The following is a 19,709-nucleotide window of genomic DNA, read 5'->3' as shown; positions in this document are numbered from 1 at the left end:
GTATTGCTTCTACACTGTTGGTGGACTGCAGATTAGTATAAGCCCTATGGAAAACAGTTGGTGATACCTCAAAGAACTAAAAGTAGACTTGCTATTTGATCCCACAATCCCATTTCTGGGTATTTACCCAAAGGAAAAGAAGTTACTTTACCAAGAAGACAACCTGTACTTAAATAGTTATTATAGCACGATTCACAATTGCAAAGATGTGGAATCAACCTAAGTATGCACCAATTCATGAGTGTTTTTTTTTTTTTTTTTTTATTGTTGGGGATTCATTGAGGGTACAATAAGCCAGGTTACACTGATTACAATTGTTAGGTAAAGTCCCTCTTGCAATCATGTCTTGCCCCCCATAAAGTGTGACACACACCAAGGCCCCACCCCCCTCCCTCCACCCCTCTTTCTGCTTCCCCCCCATAAACTTAATTGTCATTAATTGTCCTCATATCAAAATTGAGTACATAGGATTCATGCTTCTCCATTCTTGTGATGTTTTACTAAGAATAATGTCTTCCACTTCCATCCAGGTTAATACGAAGGATGTAAAGTCTCCATTTTTTTTAATGGCTGAATAGTATTCCATGGTATACATATACCACAGCTTGTTAATCCGTTCCTGGGTTGGTGGGCATTTAGGCTGTTTCCACATTTTGGCGATTGTAAATTGAGCTGCAATAAACAGTCTAGTACAAGTGTCCTTATGATAAAAGGATTTTTTTCCGTCTGGGTAGATGCCCAGTAATGGGATTGCAGGATCAAATGGGAGGTCTAGCTTGAGTGCTTTGAGGTTTCTCCATACTTCCTTCCAGAAAGGTTGTACTAGTTTGCAGTCCCACCAGCAGTGTAAAAGTGTTCCCTTCTCTCCACATCCACGCCAGCATCTGTAGTTTTGAGATTTTGTGATGTGGGCCATTCTCACTGGGGTTAAATGATATCTCAGGGTTGTTTTGATTTGCATTTCTCTGATATATAGAGATGATGAACATTTTTTCATGTGTTTGTTAGCCATTCGTCTGTCATCTTTAGAGAAAGTTCTATTCATGTCTCTTGCCCATTGATATATGGGATTGTTGGCTTTTTTCATGTGGATTAATTTGAGTTCTCTATAGATCCTAGTAATCAAGCTTTTGTCTGATTGAAAATATGCAAATGTCCTTTCCCATTGTGTAGATTGTCTCTTTGCTTTGGTTATTGTCTCCTTAGCTGTACAGAAGCTTTTCAGTTTAATGAAGTCCCATTTGTTTATTTTTGTTGTTGTTGCAATTGCCATGGCAGTCTTCTTCATGAAGTCTTTGCCCAGGCCAATATCTTCCAGTGTTTTTCCTATGCTTTCTTGGAGGATTTTAATTGTTTCATGCCTTAAATTTAAGTCCTTTATCCATCTTGAATCAATTTTTGTGAGTGGGGAAAGGTGTGGGTCCAGTTTCAGTCTTTTACATGTAGACATCCAGTTCTCCCAACACCATTTATTGAATAGGGAGTCTTTCCCCCAAGGTAAGTTCTTGTTTGGTTTATCAAAGATTAGGTGGTTGTAAGATGTTAGTTTCATTTCTTGGTGTTCAATTCGATTCCAAGTGTCTATGTCTCTGTTTTTGTGCCAGTACCATGCTGTCTTGAGCACTATGGCTTTGTAGTACAGACTAAAATCTGGTTTGCTGATGCCCCCAGCTTTATTTTTGTTACTAAGAACTGCCTTAGCTATACGGGGTTTTTTCCGGTTCCATACAAAACGCAGAATCATTTTTTCCAAATCTTGAAAGTATGATGTAGGTACTTTGATAGGAATGGCATTGAATAGGTAGATAGCTTTGGGAAGTATAGACATTTTAACAATGCTGATTCTTCCCATCCATGAGCATGGTATGTTCTTCCATTTGTTAATATCCTCTGCTATTTCCTTTCTGAGGATTTCATAGTTTTCTTTATAGAGGTCCTTCACCTCCTTCGTTAGGTATATTCCTAGGTATTTCATTTTCTTTGAAACTATGGTGAAGGGAGTTGTGTCCTTAATTAGCTTCTCATCTTGACTGTTATTGGTGTATACAAAGGCTACTGACTTGTGGACATTGATTTTATATCCTGAAACATTACTGTATTTTTTGATGACTTCTAGGAGTCTTGTGGTTGAGTCTTTGGGGTTCTCTAAGTATAAGATCATGTTGTCAGGAAAGAGGGAGAGGTTGACCTCCTCTGCTCCCATTTGGATTCCCTTTATTTCCTTGTCTTGCCTAATTGTAATGGCTAGAACTTAGAGCACTATGTTGAATAGTAAAGGTGACAGAGGACAACCTTGTCTGGTTCCAGTTCTAAGAGGAAAAGCTTTCAGTTTTACTCCATTCAGTAAAATATTGGCTGTGGGTTTGTCATAGATAGCTTCAATCAGTTTTAGAAATGGGCCACCTATGCCTATACTCTTCAGTGTTCTAATTAGAAAAGGATGCTGGATTTTATCAAATGCTTTTTCTGCATCTATTGAGAGGATCATGTGATCTTTATTTTTGCCTCTTTTAATATGGTGGATAACGTTTATGGACTTGCGTATGTTAAACCAGCCTTGCATCCCTGGGATGAAGCCTGCTTGATCATGATGAATGACTTTTTTGATGATAAGCTGTAATCTATTGGCTAGGATTTTGTTGAGAATTTTTGCATCTATATTCATGAGTGAGATTAGTCTGAAATTCTCCTTTTTGTTTGGGTCTTTTCCTGGTTTTGGTATCAGGGTGATGTTTGCTTCATAGAATGTGTTGGGGAAGATTCCTTCTTCCTCAATTTTTTTGAATAATTTCTGCAGTACAGGAATAAGCTCTTCCTTGAAGGTTTGATAGAATTCTGGAGTGAAGCCATCTGGACCAGGGCATTTTTTGGTTGGAAGATTTTTTATTGTTTCTTTGATCTCAGTGCTTGAAATTGGTCTGTTTAGGAGCTCTATTTCTTCCTGGCTGAGTCTAGGGAGAGGGTGTGATTCCAAATATTGATCCATTTCCTTCACATTGTCAAATTTCTGGGCATAGAGTTTCTGGTAGTATTCAGAGATGATCTCTTGTATCTCTGTGGGATAAGTTGTTATTTCCCCTTTATCATTTCTGATTGAGGTTACTAGAGATTTTACTTTTCTATTTCTCATTAGTCTGGCCAATGGTTTATCTATTTTATTTATTTTTTCAAAAAACCAACTCCTTATTTCATTAATTTTCTGAATGATTCTTTGTTTTCAATTTCATGGATCTCTGATTTGATTTTGGATATTTCTTTTCTTCTACTGAGTTTAGGCTTAGATTGTTCTTCTTTTTCCAATTCCATAAGCTCTCTTGTGAGATTGTTGATGCGCTCTCTTTCTGTTTTTCGAATGTAGGCATCTAAAGCGATGAATTTTCCTCTCAAAACTGCTTTTGTAGTATCCCACAGGTTCTGGTAGCTGTGTCTTCATTGTTGTTATGCTCAAGGAAGTTAATGATTTCCTGTTTTATTTCTTCCTTCACCCATCTGTTATTCAACAGAAGATTGTTTAATTTCCATGCCTTTGGGTGGGGTCGAGCATTTTTATTAGAGTTGAGTTCCAACTTTAGTGCCTTATGGTCTGAGAAGATACAAGGTAAAATTTCAATTCTTTTGATTCTGTTGATATTTGTTTTGTGTCCCATGATATGATCAATTTTGGAGAATGTTCCATGGGGTGATGAGAAGAATGTATATTCTTTATCTTTGGGGTGGAGTGTTCTATATGCGTCTATCAAGCACAGTTGTTCTAGGGTCTCATTTAAATCTCTTATATCCTTGTTTAATTTCTGTTTTAGAGGATCTGTCCAGCTGTGTAAGAGGAGTGTTAAAGTCCACTGTTATGATGGTATTATCAGATATCATATTGCGCAGACTGAGTAAGGTCTGTTTCAAGAATCTGGGAGCATTTAAATTGGGTGCATAAATATTTAGAATTGAAATGTCTTCTTGTTGTATTTTTCCCTTGACCAATATAAAGTGACCATCTTTGTCTTTTTTGACTTTAGTTGCTTTAAATCTACATGTATCTGAAAATAAGATTGCAACTCCTCTTTTCTTCTGAATACCATTTACCTGAAAAATTGTCTTCCAACCCTTGACTCGGAGCTTTAATTTGTCTTTTGAAGTTAGGTGTGTTTCCTGCAGAGAGCAAATGGATGGCTTGTGTTTTTTAATCCAGTCAGCCAATCTATGTCTCTTCATTGGGGAATTCAAGCCATTAACATTTATTGAGATAATTGATAAGTGTGGTAGTATTCTATTCATCTTATTTTGTGAGAGTCCATTGCTTAGTTTTATCTTTTTCATCAGTGTGCAGGTTATGTTCTGTCCTTTAATTTCTTTGTTCTTACTTTGCTGCTGATCCATTGTGGTGGTCAGTGTGCAGAACAGGTTGAAGTATTTCCTGTAGAGCTGGTCTTGTTGTGGTGACAAGACATGTCAATGTTTGTATGTCCATAAATGATTTGATTTCTCCATCAATTTTTAATCTTAGCTTAGCAGGGTACAGAATTCTGGGCTGGAAATTGTTCTGTTTAAGTAGATTAAACGTAGATGACCATTGTCTTCTTGCTTAGAAAGTTTCTTTAGAGAAGTCTGCGGTCACTCTGATGGATTTGCCCCTGTAGGTCAACTGGCGCTTACTCCTGGCAGCTTGCAGAATCTTTTCTTTTGTCTTGACTTTGGACAGGTTCATCACAATGTGTCTTGGAGAAGCTCGGTTAGAGTTGAGGCGACCTGGGGTTTGATATCCCTCTGACAGCAGTGTGTCAGAATCTTTGGTGATATTTGGGAAATTTTCTTTTATAATATTCTCTAGTATGGCTTCCGTTCTTCTGGGGCATTCTTCTTCCCCTTCTAGAATTCCTATAACTCGTATGTTGGAACGCTTCATAAAGTCCCATAATTCTGACAGTGAACGTTCTGCTTTCTCTCTCTTCTTTTCTGCCTCTTTTACTATCTGAGTTATCTCAAGAACTTTGTCTTCTACCTCTGAAATTCTTTCTTCTTCATGGTCTAACCTGTTACTGATACTTTCCATTGCATCTTTAAGTTCCCTAATTGACTGTTTCAGTTCCTTCAGCTCTGCTATATCCTTTTTATATTCTTCATATTGTTCATCTCTTATTTGATTCTGTTTTTGGATTTCCTTTTGGTTATTTTCCACTTTATTAGCAGTTTCCTTCATTGTTTTTATCATTTCTCTCATTGTTTTCAACCTGTGTATTCTAAATTCCCTTTCTGTCATTCCTAACATTTCTTTATAGGTGGAATCCTCTGCAGTAGCTACCTCATGGTCCCTTGGCGGGGTTGTTCTGGACTGGTTCTTCATGTTGCCTGGAGTTTTCTGCTGATTCTTCCTCACGAGTGATTTCTTTTATCTGTTTCCTTGCCCTAATTTTCCTTTCACTTCCTCTTGCTCTTTAAGTTCTTGTGCCTGTGGACTAAGGGTTACAGGACAAGAAGGGTGAGAAGGTTGAAGAGCAAAAAAGGGATGAAAGAAAGGAGGACCGAGTGATAAGAAAAACAAAGAAAAATAGAGAAAGTAGAGGGGGTGGGTAGAAGGACTACTGACAAAAAGAAGAGAGGCACAGAAAGAGGGAGACAGAGCAATATAAGTGTACAGTAGGGTACTTTGACACAACCTTAAAAAACCCCACCTTCTGGGGGTGCCCAGTTGGGTGGTTCCCTTGAGGTCAGCAGCTCTTTGCTAACCTGATCAGACACAGTACCCCACCTCCACCAAGTAGAAAGGAAAGACAAAAATGCTATAAATCAAACCAAAACAAGCAAACAGAAGACTTTACAGGATAAAATTGGGTGAAAAACCAAATAATAGCAGTAGAAACACTAGCAAAAATGAAGTTCTAGTTATTGAAAAAGGCAGCAATGGTAAATTATAATTAAACTAGAAAAATTGAGAAAGAAAAAGGATCTGTATGGAAAAGGTTGAAATTAAAAACAAAACAACATCAACAACATCAAAATAAACAAAAGAAACCAACCAAACAAAAAAAAAAAAAAAAAAAAAAAACAACCAAAAACCAAGCAGTATGTATATGTTATTAAATATTGTCTGGGTAACACGTGGTCTTGTTCGGTATGAGATGTTAATCACAGTTATGATACGACTGGAGGCTGCTGATTTCTCAAACCCCAGCAGGTAGAGACCCTAAATCTCTCTTCAGCCCACTTAAAAGGCACTTTGAACTTGTAAACTTGCTGAGCAGAAGCTTTCCCAGGAAAGTACTTGTTGCTGGAATCACTGCTGAAGTTGCTGTCCACTTACCCAGTGTGCCAAAACCGGTCTCACTCTGCCCCTGAGTGTTAGGTCTGCAAGGCGGCTCAGCCCCCATCCTTAGGCTACTCGGTCGCTGGGTTACCAGCTCCCACCCAATTCTAGCTCTGCGACCCTGAGGGCGGAGCTTGCCGGGGCAGATGGCTCACAATGGCTCCCTGTGACCCACAGCCAAGCACTATTAGCTCTGTCTGGCTCAGCGGCTCAGACTGGGGCCCTAGACAAGGGCCAAAGTTCTCCTCACCCCTGCTCAGGCTCTCCCCAAGGCAGTTCAGCTGAGTGCCAAGTCCAAAGACACCAAAACAGTTCACAGGTAAGGCCTTTCTGGTTTGCAGTCTCGCTGCTACTGAACTTACAGTTGCGGGCGGGTTTAGACGAATTGAACACATGCGACCACTTGCCGTTTTTCCACTGTTTTAGTCCTCCCCTTGGGGTCCAGAAGTCTCTCGCTGACTCCCTGTATCCTCACAGGGGCGATTATAGGCAGATCTCACCAGCCAGAGATGCCTGGAGTCTTATCTCCCCAGACTCACGGTGCCCAGATGCAAGGAAGCTGTTACTCGGCCGCCATCTTGCTCCGCCTCCCAATTTAGATTTTTCTACCATTTTTTCTTCTTTATTCTGTTTCTCTTGATCTTTTTTTTTTTTTTTTGCAGTTTTTTGGCCAGGGCTGGGTTTGAACCTGCCACCTTTGGCATATGGGGCTGGCGCCGTACTCCCTTGAGCCACAGGCGCTGCCCTTATTTCTCCTGATCTTAACATTGTTGACGTATTTTACTAAGGTTTGCATTTATTTTTTCTAGCTCTGTTTGGACTAGGCTGAGTCTTTTTGCCTCATTATTGAATTCAGGACACATTCAGCCCATTGTATTAGTCTTCTCAGCTGCCATAACAGAATACAGCAGACTGACTGGGTAGCTTAAACGAGAGAATTTTATTTTCTTACAGTTCTGGAGACTTGAAGTCCATGATCAAGGTACAGGTAGGATTGGTTCTGATGAGGTCTCTCTTCCTGGTTTGCAGACATGTATACTTACATAGCCTTTCCTCTGGGTGTGAGAGATGGAAGGATGGAGAAAAGAAGCAAGGGTGAGGTGTCTCTGATATCTCCTACTCTTTTTATAGGTACACCAATCCTGTTAGATTAAGGTTCCATTGACCCTTAGGTCTCATTTAACCATTATTACCTCTTTGAAGGCCCTATTTCTACATACAGTTACATTGGGGGGGAAAGAGGTTAGAGCTCCAACATGTTAATTTTGAAGAAACACAGTTCATTTTGTGCTGCTTGTAACACTTAATAGTCACTTTCATGTAATTATTATGTAGACATTATTTTATAATAAGAAAATATAGTGGTTTTTCTATAAAATTTGTATTATAGAAGAGAAAAACTCATGTCATTTAGGCTTTTTGCATCCGAGTTTCCTCACCTATAAAATTAGAAAAAATTGATTTCTCAATGCTGAAATTCTCTGGTTCTCCAATTCAGAGTTACTAATTTCTAACATTCAGCAGGTAGGTTATGTATTTCTTATGATAGGTGTTATGTTTACATAAATCAGCAGTCCCCAACCTTTTTGGTACCAGGGACCAGTTTCATAGAAGACAGTTTTTCCCTAGACCAGGGATGGGGGAATGGTTATAGGATGATTCAAGCAGGTTACATTTATTGTGCACTTTATTATTACTACATTGTAATATATAATGAAATAATTATACAACTCAAAAAATGGAGAATCAGTAGGAGCCCTGAGCTTGTTTTCCTGAAACTAGATGGTACTATCTGAAGGCGACAGGAGACACTGATGCCTTAAGTATATTGCTTGTGCCTTCAGCTCCACGTCAGATCATTAGGCTTTAGATTCTCATAAGCAGTGTGCACCCCAGATCTCTTACATGCACAGTTTACATTAGGGTTTGCATTCTGATGAGAATTTAATGCCACAACTGATCTGACAGGAGGCAGAGCTCAGGCTGTGATGTGGGGAATAGGGAGTGGCGGTAAATACCGAGGAATCTTTGCTTGCTGGACCTCAGCTCCTCGCCTGGGGTGTGGTCAGGTTCCTAACAGGCCACGGACCAGTACCAGTCTGCAGTCCAGGGTTGGGGACTGTAGCTGTAAATCATCATTCTACCAACTTCTCATAACTGAAATGAAAAGCTTAATCATTCTGTGTGCCACTAGATTCTGAATATAGATACTCTTTTTAGCTAGTTAGCATTTTTACTAGGTATAATTTAAAGGTTTGGATGTGACTTTTTTCTTTCAATTGGTAGTATCCTTTATTTATACAATATAATTTATTTATTCTTCAGGAATACTTCCTCACTATAGTGGATTTAAACAGTACGGTAATTGAAGATGGCAAAATGTGAGAATCCTTCTCATACCTACTCCTATTTAAAAGGAACAGTTTGGTGTGCATCTTTCTAATCTTCTTTCTGTGAATATATGTATGGATATTAATTTATGTACATACTTTCCATAAGTGGAATCATGCTGTATGTATTGTTACTTAATTTTTTTCCTCAACAGTATGCATACATAAAAGTGTATGTATATCGCTTTTAAAATGACTGCATAGTGGTACATAATATTATCATAATTTATTTAACCACTTCCTTTTTGGACATCAGTTTATTTTCATCACTGTTTAAAATAATGGTACATGCACGTCCTTGCGAATATATCCATTTGTGCAAAGATTCCCTTAGAATATACTTTCTAGGTATAGGATTGAACATTGAAAATACTGAAAGGAGCTGTTGAAAATAGCTACTGCCAAGTTGTCTTCCTAAAAGGCTTTACAAATTTACATTTCCCTTGACAGGGAATGAGAGTGTGCATCTATCCCACCATTGCCAAAATGATAGAACTATTTTAAAATTGTTTCCAATTTGATGGTTGGATAATTATAGTTCCTCTTTTTAAAGGTGCATGTATGTGACATCTAAGATGTTAAGATCCTTTTATTTGTTCCTTGCCCATTTATATTTCTTTTGCTATGAATTGTTCTAACTTGCCCATGTTTATTATGGAACCAAGTATCTTTTAAATGTTGATTTGTAAGAATTTTTAAAATACATTTTATATGCGAATCCTTTATTTTAAATGTTGCATATATTTATCTCTGCTACTTCTCTCTCTCTCTCTCTCTCTTTTTTTTCTGAGACCAAAAAAAAACAAACAAAAAAAAAAACTCTGTTGCCTTGGGTAGAGTGCCATGGCATCATCGTAGCTCACAGCAACCTCAAACTCTTGAGCTCAAGCAATCCTCTTGCCTCAGCCTTCGAAGCTGCTTCTCTTTTAACTTTGCTTTGGTAGCTTGTAGAATGGAATTTTTCATCTTGTGAAAGTGTCAGTTATTCCCTTTGTGGCTTCTGTGTTTTGTATGGTGTTTAAGAAAGGCCTTTCCTAGAAGTATTCAAATGGTTTTTTCCTAGTATTTCATAATATTATTTCTTTAAATCCATATGGAGTTTCTAAATGGATGACCAATTGTCCCAACACTGTGTGTCATATAATCCATTCTTTTCTCAATAATTTGAAGCCCCCTTTATGCTAATCTGAATTTCTTTATAAATGCAGACTTATTTCTGGACTCTCTACCAGGGGTCCTCAAAATACGGCCTGCGAGCCACATGAGGTGATGTGATTCTATTTGTTCCTGTTTTGTTTTCTTACTTCAAAATAAGATGTGTGCAGTGTTCATAGGAATTTGTTCATACTTTTGTTTTTGTTTTAAACTATAGTCCGGCCCTCCAGCGGTCTGAGGGACAGTGAACTGGCCCCCTGTTTAAAAAGTTTGAGGACCCCTGTTTGTTCTTTTTGTTGAGTTTTTCTGTCTTTATTTTTATTTTTTACCAATAATGTACAGTAGTTTACCAAGTCTTTTGAAATCTAAGAAGATAAGAGCGTTGTCCTTCATTTAATCTCTTTGCAGAGTTATTCTTGCTATTTTTATTTATAGTTTTTTACCTCTTTTCTCTCTGTTAGCTATTATCTCTTACTGTTGCTGTAAGAGATTCTACCCTTTTCTGATTTACTCTAGAAGTTACTTCTATGTGAATTAGAAAACCAGGTAACAGACTGCTGGAATTTTAGATAAAGCAACAAAGCAACAAAGCAAATTTATAGGAGACTGATTCATGAGTAGAATGTTCATGCTTTAATATATAAAGTTTATTATGTATGTTTTAGTTTTTTAAGAGCTTGGATTTTTTTGTTTTTAAATTCTTTCCTTTTTATTTATTTTTTTATTGTTGAGAATTCATTGAGGGTCCAAGAAACCAAGTCATACTGATTGCATTTGTTAGGTAAAGTCCCTTTTAACAATTGTGTCTTACCCCCAAGATGTGTGTCACACACCAAGACACCCCTACTTCCCTCTCTCTGCTCTTCCTTTCCTCAATCCTCCCTCCTTCCCTCTATCTCTGCTGTCCCCTTCCCTCACCCCACACCATGTACTAGGTCATTACTTGTCCTCATATCAAAATTGAATACATAGGATTCATGCTTCTCCATTCTTGTGATGCTTTACTACGAAGAATGTGTTCCACTTCCATCCAGGTTAATACAAAGGATGTAAAGTCTCCATCTTTTTAAATGGCTGAATAGTATTCCATGGTGTACATACATACACCACAGCTTGTTAATCCATTCCTGGGTTTGTGGGCATTCAGGCTGTTTCCACATTTTGGCAATTGTAAATTGAGCTGCAATAAACAGTCTAGTGCAAGTGTCTTTATGATAAAATTATTTTTTTCCTTCTGGCTAGATGCCCAGAAGGAAAAAATTGATTGCAGGAGCAAATGAATGGTCTAGCTTGAGTTCTTTGAGGGTTCTCCATATTTCCTTCCAAAAAGGTTGTATTAGTTTGCAGTCCCACAGCAGTGTAAAACTGTTCCTTTCTCTCCACATCCACTCCAGCAACTGCAGTTTTGAGATTTTGTGATGTGGGCCATTCTCACTGGGGTTAGATGGTATCTCAGGGTAGTTTTGATTTGTATTTCTCTAATAACTAGGGATGATAAACATTTTTTCATGTTTGCTAGCCATTCATTTGTCTTCTTTAGAGAAGGTTCTCTTTATGTCTCTTGCCCATTGATACATGGGATTTGGGGCTTCTTTCTTTTTTCTTTTTTTTTATTTCTGCACAAGAAGTTTCATTTTTATTAAATCATAGCTGAGTACATTGATATGATCACGGGGCATCATACATTAGTTTCATAAACCGTTTGACACATTTTCATCACACTGGTTGATATAGCCTTCCTGGCTTTTTTTTAGTTATTGTGCTAAGACATTCACATTCTACATTTACTAAGTTTCACATATATCCTTGTAAGATGCACCGCAGGTGTGATCCCGCCTGTCCCCCTCCCTCTACCCACCTCCCCCCTCCCTCCCCTCCCTTTCCCCCTTCCCCCTATTCTTAGGTTGTAACTGGGTTATAGTTTTCATGTGAAAGCCCTAAATTAGTTTCATAGTAGGGGTGAGTACATTAGGTACTTTTTTTCCCCTTCTTGAGATACTTTACTAAGAAGAATATTTTCCAGTTACATCCATGTAAACATAAAAGAGGTAAAGTCTCCATCTTTCTTTAAGGCTGCATAATATTCCATGGGGTACATATACCACAGTTTATTAATCCATTCGTGGATTGATGGGCACTTGGGCTTTTTCCATGACTTAGCAATTATGAATAGGGCTGCAATAAACATTCTGGTGCAGATATCTTTGTTATGATGTGATTTTTGGTCTTCTGGGTATATGCCCAGTAGAGGAATTACAGGATTGAATGGCAGTTCTATTTTTAGATCTCTAAGTGTTCTCCATATATCTTTCCAAAATGAATGTAATAACTTGCATTCCCACCAGCAGTGCAAAAGTGTTCCCTTTTCTCCGCATCTACGCCAACATCTCTGGTCTTGGGATTTTGTGATATAGGCTAGTCTCACTGGAGTTAGATGATATCTCAAAGTAGTTTTGATTTGCATTTCTCCATCATAGGTGAAACTCAGTTTAGCTGGATACAAGATCCGAGGTTGGAAGTTATTTTGCTTTAGGAGATTAAAAGTCGATGACCACCCTCTTCTGGCTTGAAAAGTTTCAGCAGAGAGGTCTGCAGTCATTCTAATATTCTTCCCTTTGTACGTAATAACTTTCTTTCGCCTGGCAGCTTTGAGAACTTTCTCTTTCATATTAACTTTAGTGAAGCTCATTATGATATGCCTGGGGGATGTCTTATTCGTCTTGAGTCTTGCTGGGGTTCTGAAGCTGTCTGCTATCTGAATTTCAGAATCTCTAGGCATGTCTGGAAAATTCTCTTTCATAATTCTGTGCAGAAGGGCCTCTGTGCCCAGCGAGGCCACTTCATCGGTTTCAGGAATTCCAGTGATTCTGATATTGCCCTTCTTCGAATTATCCCAGAGCTCTCTGAGAGAATGATCCGTTTCTGCTCTCCATTTCTCTTCCTCTTTGAGAGTTTTGGAGCGTTCATAGGCTTTATCTTCAGTGTCTAAAATCCTTTCTTCTGCTTGCTCCATTCTGTTGCTGAGGGATTCTACTGTATTTTTCAGATCTTTGAGGGCTGCAAATTTTTGCTTCAGTGTGTCTAAGTCTGTGGTGGTTTTGTCTTTAAATTCGTTCAATTCTTGAGACAGCTTTTGAATTTCTTCTCAAATTCGTAGTTCCATTGTGTTAATCTTGTTTGCCATCCAAATTCTGAATTCGATTTCTGACCTCTACGCCAGTTGTTTGTGAATGGGATCTTCAATTACATCTGCCATATCTTTCCTTGGGGGGGTTGATCTATTCTGGTTATTCATGTTACCAGAATTTTTCCGCTGATTCCGCCCCATGATTGTTTTACTCCCTTTGATTTCTCCCCTGGTGCTTTGTTGAGGACCCATACAGTGCTGTGGCCTGAGAAGCTGGGGCCCTGTTTGGTGTAGAGGGGCTAAGTGGTTCTGTCTTGTTTTCAGCTGGTTTTTATTTGACCCTAGTGAAACAGTTACTCTGGGTTGATGAAGTCTCAGCTGTGGAGAAATACCAGCAATTAAGTCACCCCACCCTCCACAGGCAACAAATGGAAAAGGAAAATCAAACCTTCCTACAACCACACACCCAGGGCACCACCTGGATAGTCCCCAGGTGAGTGGCTCAGTTCAAAAGGTCGAAATCAATTGTCTAAGTCAGCAGCTGTCTCAGGTGGGAGAGTTCAAGAGGTCCCTGGGAACTGGATCACAGGGGTCCGGTGACTGCTCTAATATGGCTTACTCCAGTGCTGCGTGGAGTCAGGAGGAGCCATGCAGTAAATAGATCAGTCTGGGAAGGTTGATGCCTCCTTCCCCACCTTGCAGCTCTGTCACACCCAGTCGCTGCTAGCCCCACAGGGCTGTGACCCAGTCACTTGTCTGCAGTAAGCAGATACTCCAGAGGTTTGCATCTCCCTAAGTCACAGGGTAGTCTGTGTCTGGTCGTCTAGGCCGCTGCTCTTTGTCTTTATTGAGCATGGGGTGGTGTGGCCTGTCAACCGCGGGCACTTGATGGAGGCTGGTGGTGTTCACGCAGTTCCAACCCCACCCTTAGTTTATGTTACTGGGTGAATGGAACAACCCTGTGGAAGTTTGTTTCTGACCCTGCTAGATTCCTCTGCAGAGAAGAGGCTCATTTGTGTTCCCAGAACCTGTGCCTTAGGCCCTGTCTTTACTCCTGCGGGTTTGTATTCGCAGCACAATTAGTTGTCAGCTGCAGCCTCTTGGCCTCCTTTGTCTATAGGCTGGTGATCCCCTGAGGGCCAGGTGTGTCTTAGGCTCAGCAAAGCGGTCCTCTGGATCAGCCCCACCCTGGGAGTTTCCCGGCTCTGCGGGTGTGTTTTCTAGTCCCCGTGTTCCACCCAGGTCAGTACCCCCTCAGGCAAACCCTTTACTCATGGGGCCTGTGTTTCAGTCCCAGGTCAGTTCCGTGGTGGTTGCCATCTGAGAAGATGCTCGGCCTCATCTGGTTGCCCAGGGAGACAGGAGGAGAGGCTATGGGATATCTGGGGGTGGGCCTTGTTATTGCTAAAGACGGCTGTTGCTCTGTACCTCGGAGCACACCACTCCAGTGTGATTCCCTCTTAGCCGACTGTCGTCTTCTCACTCCTGTGCTGCAGAATCAGCACTGGCCAGCTGCAGTCCAGGTCCTGTCAACACCTCTCGAGAATTCACCCAAGAATCTGGACTCCTGGGGGGGCAGGTCTCCAGATCATGGAGTGAGAGTGGAGGGGAGTGCTGAGAGCTCAGAGTTGCAGGTCGTAACACCAAACTCATTGAGACCCAATGAACAAATAAACAGATACAAAGGTTACCAGGCACACGGCCCATAAATATAGAAACAGATGGAAACACATAGACATACAGACAACACCCACGACAACAGCAATATAAAAACAACTGCAATAAAAATAGTGATAATTATTAAATAATTGAAAGAAAGAAAAAAAGAGAAAAAAGTGGTGTTAGTAGAAATGTTAAAAGAGAAGGAAGAAGAATTTAAAATTAGAAAACATAGAAATAAAAAATATATCTATATAAAAAGTAATAATAAAACATTATTGAAAGCTCCTCCAAGAAAATGGTGAGGAAAAAACAGAACAAAACAAACAAAAAACAACAACAACAACAAAAAAGGCACCAACTACAAAAATATTCTTGCGTGTAGAAATATACCTGTATACATCCATATGTCTGCTGTAGGGATCAACTTTCGTAGGAATATATTCATACTGCAGTATACTTTCTGGACACCAGGTGGTGCTGTGAGTGATTTCGAGGCTTATACCTGATTTACAGTTTATACTGTTACCATGGTAAGCACCTTCTATGGCCGATCACCATTTTGGAATTTCTGTAAAAATTTGTTGCTTAAGAATTGTGTAACCTTGGCTGTTCTTTTCCAGACAGCAGTTGCAACCGACCTTCCCGCTCAGTGCAGATGTCCACACTTCTTAAGTCTTTCTAGTCTGTTCTCTGGTTCTCCTGCAATCACCTGTGGGGAGAGTGGTGCTGGGTTTGCGCGGTCGCTGGTTTGCAGTTTTAGCGGCTGTAACTGGTTCCTGTGGCTGAATCCGAGTTCGCGGCTTTAATTGGGGCTTTTTTCATGTGGATTAATTTGAGTTCTCTATAGGTCCTAGTTATCAAGCTTTTGTCTGATTCAAAATATGCAAATATCTTTTCCCATTGTGTAGGTTGTCTGTTTGCTTTGGTGGTTGTCTCCTTAGCTGTACAGAAGCTTTTCAGTTTAATGAAGTCCCATTTGTTTATTTTTGTTGTTGCAATTGCCATGGAAGTCTTCCTCATGAAGTCTTTCCCCAGGCCAGTATCTTCCAGTGTTTTTCCTATGCTTTCTTTGAGGATTTTTATCATTTAAATCCTTAAATTTAAGAGCTTTATCCATCTGGAATCAATTTTTGTGAGTGGAGAAAGGTGTGGGTCTAGTTTCAGTCTTTTACATGCGGATATCCTGTTCTCCCAGCACCGTTTATTGAATAGGGAGTCTTTCCCCCAAGGTATGTTCTTGTTTGGTTTATCGAAGATTAGGTGGCTGTGAGATGTTAGTTTCATTTCCTGGTTTTCTATTTGATTCCAAATGTCTATGTCTCTATTTTTGAGCCATTACCATGCTGTCTTGACCACTGTGGCTTTGTAGTACAGACTAAAATCTGGTATGCTGCTGCCCCCAGCTTTGTTTTTATTACTAAGAACTGCCTTAGCTATATGGGGTTTTTTTCTGATTCAATACAAAACGAAGAATCATTTTTTCCAAGTCTTGAAAGTATGATGTTGGTATTTTAATAGGGATGGCATTGTATCGGTAGATTGCTTTGGGAAGTATAGACATTTTAACAATGTTGATTCTTCCCAGCCTTGAGCATGGTATGTTCTTCCATTTGTTAATATCCTCTGCTATTTTCTTTCTTAGGATTTCATAATTTTCTTTATAGAGGTCCTTCACCTTTTTTGTTGGGTATATTCCTAGGTATTTCATTTTCTTTGAAGCTATGGTAAAGGGAGTTGTGTCCTTAATTAGCTTCTCATCTTGATTGTTATTTGCATATACAAAGGCTACTGACTTGTGGACCTTGATTTTTATCCTGAGACATTACTGTATTCTTTTTATGATTTCCAGTAGTCTGTGGTTGAGTCTTCGGGGTTCTCTAAATATAACATCATATTGTCAGCAAAGAGGGAGAGTTTGAACATCTATGCTTGTTTTTGAATTCTTGGTAATATTTTATGTAGTTGGTGTTGAATATTCAACCTCTTTATAAACATTAATACATGTTAAAATTACTTTAAGAATAGAAGCTATGTTTATATCACTTTGTTGAACAACTTTATTTCTTTCACTTTATGTTAATGAAAGTTGTCTGTTAGTAGAGGGAAGCAAAGTAAATATGACCAAGCCTATGTTTTGCTTTTGGATTTTTTTTAGTAATAGATAATAAAATAAAAAAGGAGAAAGATAATTAAGTAGAATCAGCTATTACTCTTATTTTAAATCAGCTATAGCTAGAGACAGTATCTGTTACCATGGAGCTTCCTTAACTCAAGGTCCTCTTCATTAAAAAAAGCTGTGATCTGCTTTATGCTTTGAAAAAATAATTCTCAGTGGCCTTGGGCAGCTGTAGCCTTTATTGTACCTGCATTGCTGAGCTTAAACATGACAAATTTGAAGTGGCATCCATTTTTACTGCAAAATCAATAGAATATCCTGCATTATCTGCTCAGGTCCAAAGAGTATGAAATAGAGAAGTAGGTTGTATAAATTAAAGTTTTATATGGTGTTAATTTTTTTAAATCTGTGTTTAAATTAAACGAATAGGTTCTAGATGCTTTTTAGGACTTTAGGCTTTTGTTTTTCTTTAAAATATCTCTAGTACTATGGATTTGTGTGTATTACATATTACTTAGGGAATACCATTTCCCTTATTCCTAGACAAGTGGATTATTTAAGAGTTTTGGGGACTGCACTAGTCCCAAGATTTGGGTCACTTTGGGTACAGTAAGGAGCCTATACTTTTCCTACACATTCTAAGCTTAGAGTACCCCAGAGACCCAGAAATAGGATAGTTCTACATTATGATTAGCATCCAGAGAGTCTAATCAGATATCACTTGTGCTAGATGCTTACCCTTTTAGGCTTGGAGTTTATGAGGCTGTATGTATCTGTACTTAACGGAATGTAGTAGATTAATGTGCTATGTGACACAATTCACAAAACGGATCCAGCTAGTGGAAACATACATTGATTGGCCCACAAAGAGTTTTTCAAATATCTAGATTTATGGCTTCTCTTGAAAAATTGGAAAATTTGACAAACTGGGCCACGTATCACCAAATAGCAGCAACTAGGTGGACATATGCTTTCCAGTTTGCCAGAATCTATACCAGTTCTTATCCTGAAGATGTCAGTTGTCATTTACCTCTACAGTTGTACTATCATCCAATTGCTCAACTCACTCATCTTACTACCCAGCTCCTGAAGGTTAAGAACATCTAATTTACACTCATCTTCATACTTCTTTCTCTGGCGAAGATAAAGTAAAAATGAGTAGATAGCAATTTAACAAAGAAGAAAATAAATTCTTTTTTTTTGTAGAAACATACATTCATGTTTTCATACTTTTGCTCTTACATTTTTTCCTTCCTGAAACTCAGCTTAACTTTCAATACTTTGATTCTTTCTTGATCCCATCTGAGTTTCTTCTTCTAAAGTCTTACAATATTTATTTTCTTCAACATTATGAATTTATTATAGTAGAACTTCACAGAGTCTCATTCAATTAAAGAAGAGTTGTGTTCCTGCGAAGAAACATTTGACTGGTAGTTTTTTCTTTATTTAGTTCATAATTCTTTTTTTTTTTTTTTTTCAAAGAAAAACACATAGAAGACTAAGAAAGTGATGACTTTATCTCCTTAGCTTTCCCAATTGGCCTTCAGACATAAAATTTAAGTATTGTTTGCTTTGCCTTTCAGTTACAGATGAGGACACAGTAAAGAGGTATTTTGCCAAGTTTGAAGAAAAATTTTTCCAAACCTGTGAAAAGGAACTTGCCAAAATCAACACATTTTATTCAGGTGAGTAATCACAAAAGACAAGTTTCTGCTGCTAGGAAAGGAAAAATTCTGTCATGTAGTTTAAACTTCTGATTAACATTTTAAAATTGAGGTTCATGTTTCCTTGCACATAAAGGATGATTTCTTTAGTTGGGATAAGAGCACATGTGGTACCTCAGTGTTTGACCTTTGTGTGATTGTCACTTGTTCTCTTGCAGCAAAAAGGGTTTGAGCGCCTCATTGTGAAGCAGTATCCTGATAGAGCTTCGTGATGGCCCCAAAGCTTTAAAGAGTCACAAACTTGTTTTTATCATTTCACCCAGAGCTAAATTATACAATTCCAGCTTGTCAGTTATGTCAGTTTTTTGCCTTTTAGCTGCCTAGAATGTTCGTATATGTCTGTCTAAAGCACTGGTCTCCAGCGTGGCAGCATGCCACTGGAATGTGAGAAGAAAATACTAGAACTTCTATTTAAGTCTGACCCTTTTAAATTTTGTTTCATATATATATACACATATGTATGTTATAGTATACATTATATATATTAATGAAACAATGTAATGTCTTCATAATGAAAACTTTTGGAAACCTTGCTCTAGAGCACTGCCTTAGACATTAAGATCCTGTGAAACCTAGTTGATTAATGAGATAGTTACATGATCACAAAATCAGAACAAAGTGAGTTAGGATCAGAAAGGCATTTCTCTGAACTCTGGAAACCTTACACATAGTCTCTTTTACACTGCTGAATTTACGACCTGTAACTGGAATACCTATTGGATATAATATATCTCTTTCTTGAGTAGTAATGGATAAAAAAAAATTAGTTTATAGTTTTATGTAGTATCAAAAATATAAAATTGCTCTATTTTTCCTTTTCATATTTAATATACAAATTACATTCCTGCTGTTAATACATTGTTATTACAGATGTTAATTTTCTTTTATCTCAGTCATGATTGTTGAGAATATACTTTAATCTCTTGGCATAGACTTTGGAAATACTATAGTCTTGTAACTAGTATAATCATAAACCAAATACTAAGGTGGGTCAGTCTGAAGATGCATAGTTTCATGACTTTACTAGGTTTTGTTTTTTTTTTGAGAGAATGATTTTTTTTCTTGCTTGTGCACAACTTCTGGAAGCATCTTACTCAGCTGTCCTTTCTCAGCAGCTCTCTCCAGTAGAAAGACTGATCATTCTCTGTTATGACATAGTGAGAGATAGGAAATGGAAAGAGGTAAAAAGAGTCTGTAAGGAGGACCTATCAGACAACAAGAAGCTGAGTCCAGATTTCCT

At 38.4% G+C, this 19,709-nt stretch overlaps 1 protein-coding gene across 1 annotated transcript in view; it reads left to right on the top strand.

The window, feature by feature from the left end:
* Positions 1-19,709, top strand: part of XPR1 (xenotropic and polytropic retrovirus receptor 1) — a 269,974-nt gene that overhangs the window by 117,299 nt on the left and 132,966 nt on the right. Inside the window, exon 3 of the mRNA XM_053605329.1 lies at positions 18,329-18,430. Coding sequence (XP_053461304.1) covers positions 18,329-18,430 — 102 coding nt within the window. The remainder of the gene's footprint in view (positions 1-18,328; positions 18,431-19,709) is intronic.

The sequence above is a fragment of the Nycticebus coucang genome, chromosome 10 (genome assembly GCF_027406575.1).
Source record: "Nycticebus coucang isolate mNycCou1 chromosome 10, mNycCou1.pri, whole genome shotgun sequence".
In the NCBI taxonomy this organism is placed as follows: domain Eukaryota; kingdom Metazoa; phylum Chordata; class Mammalia; order Primates; family Lorisidae; genus Nycticebus; species Nycticebus coucang.
Note: the sequence above shows the minus strand (reverse complement) of the source record. Positions and strands in the feature narration are given on the sequence as shown.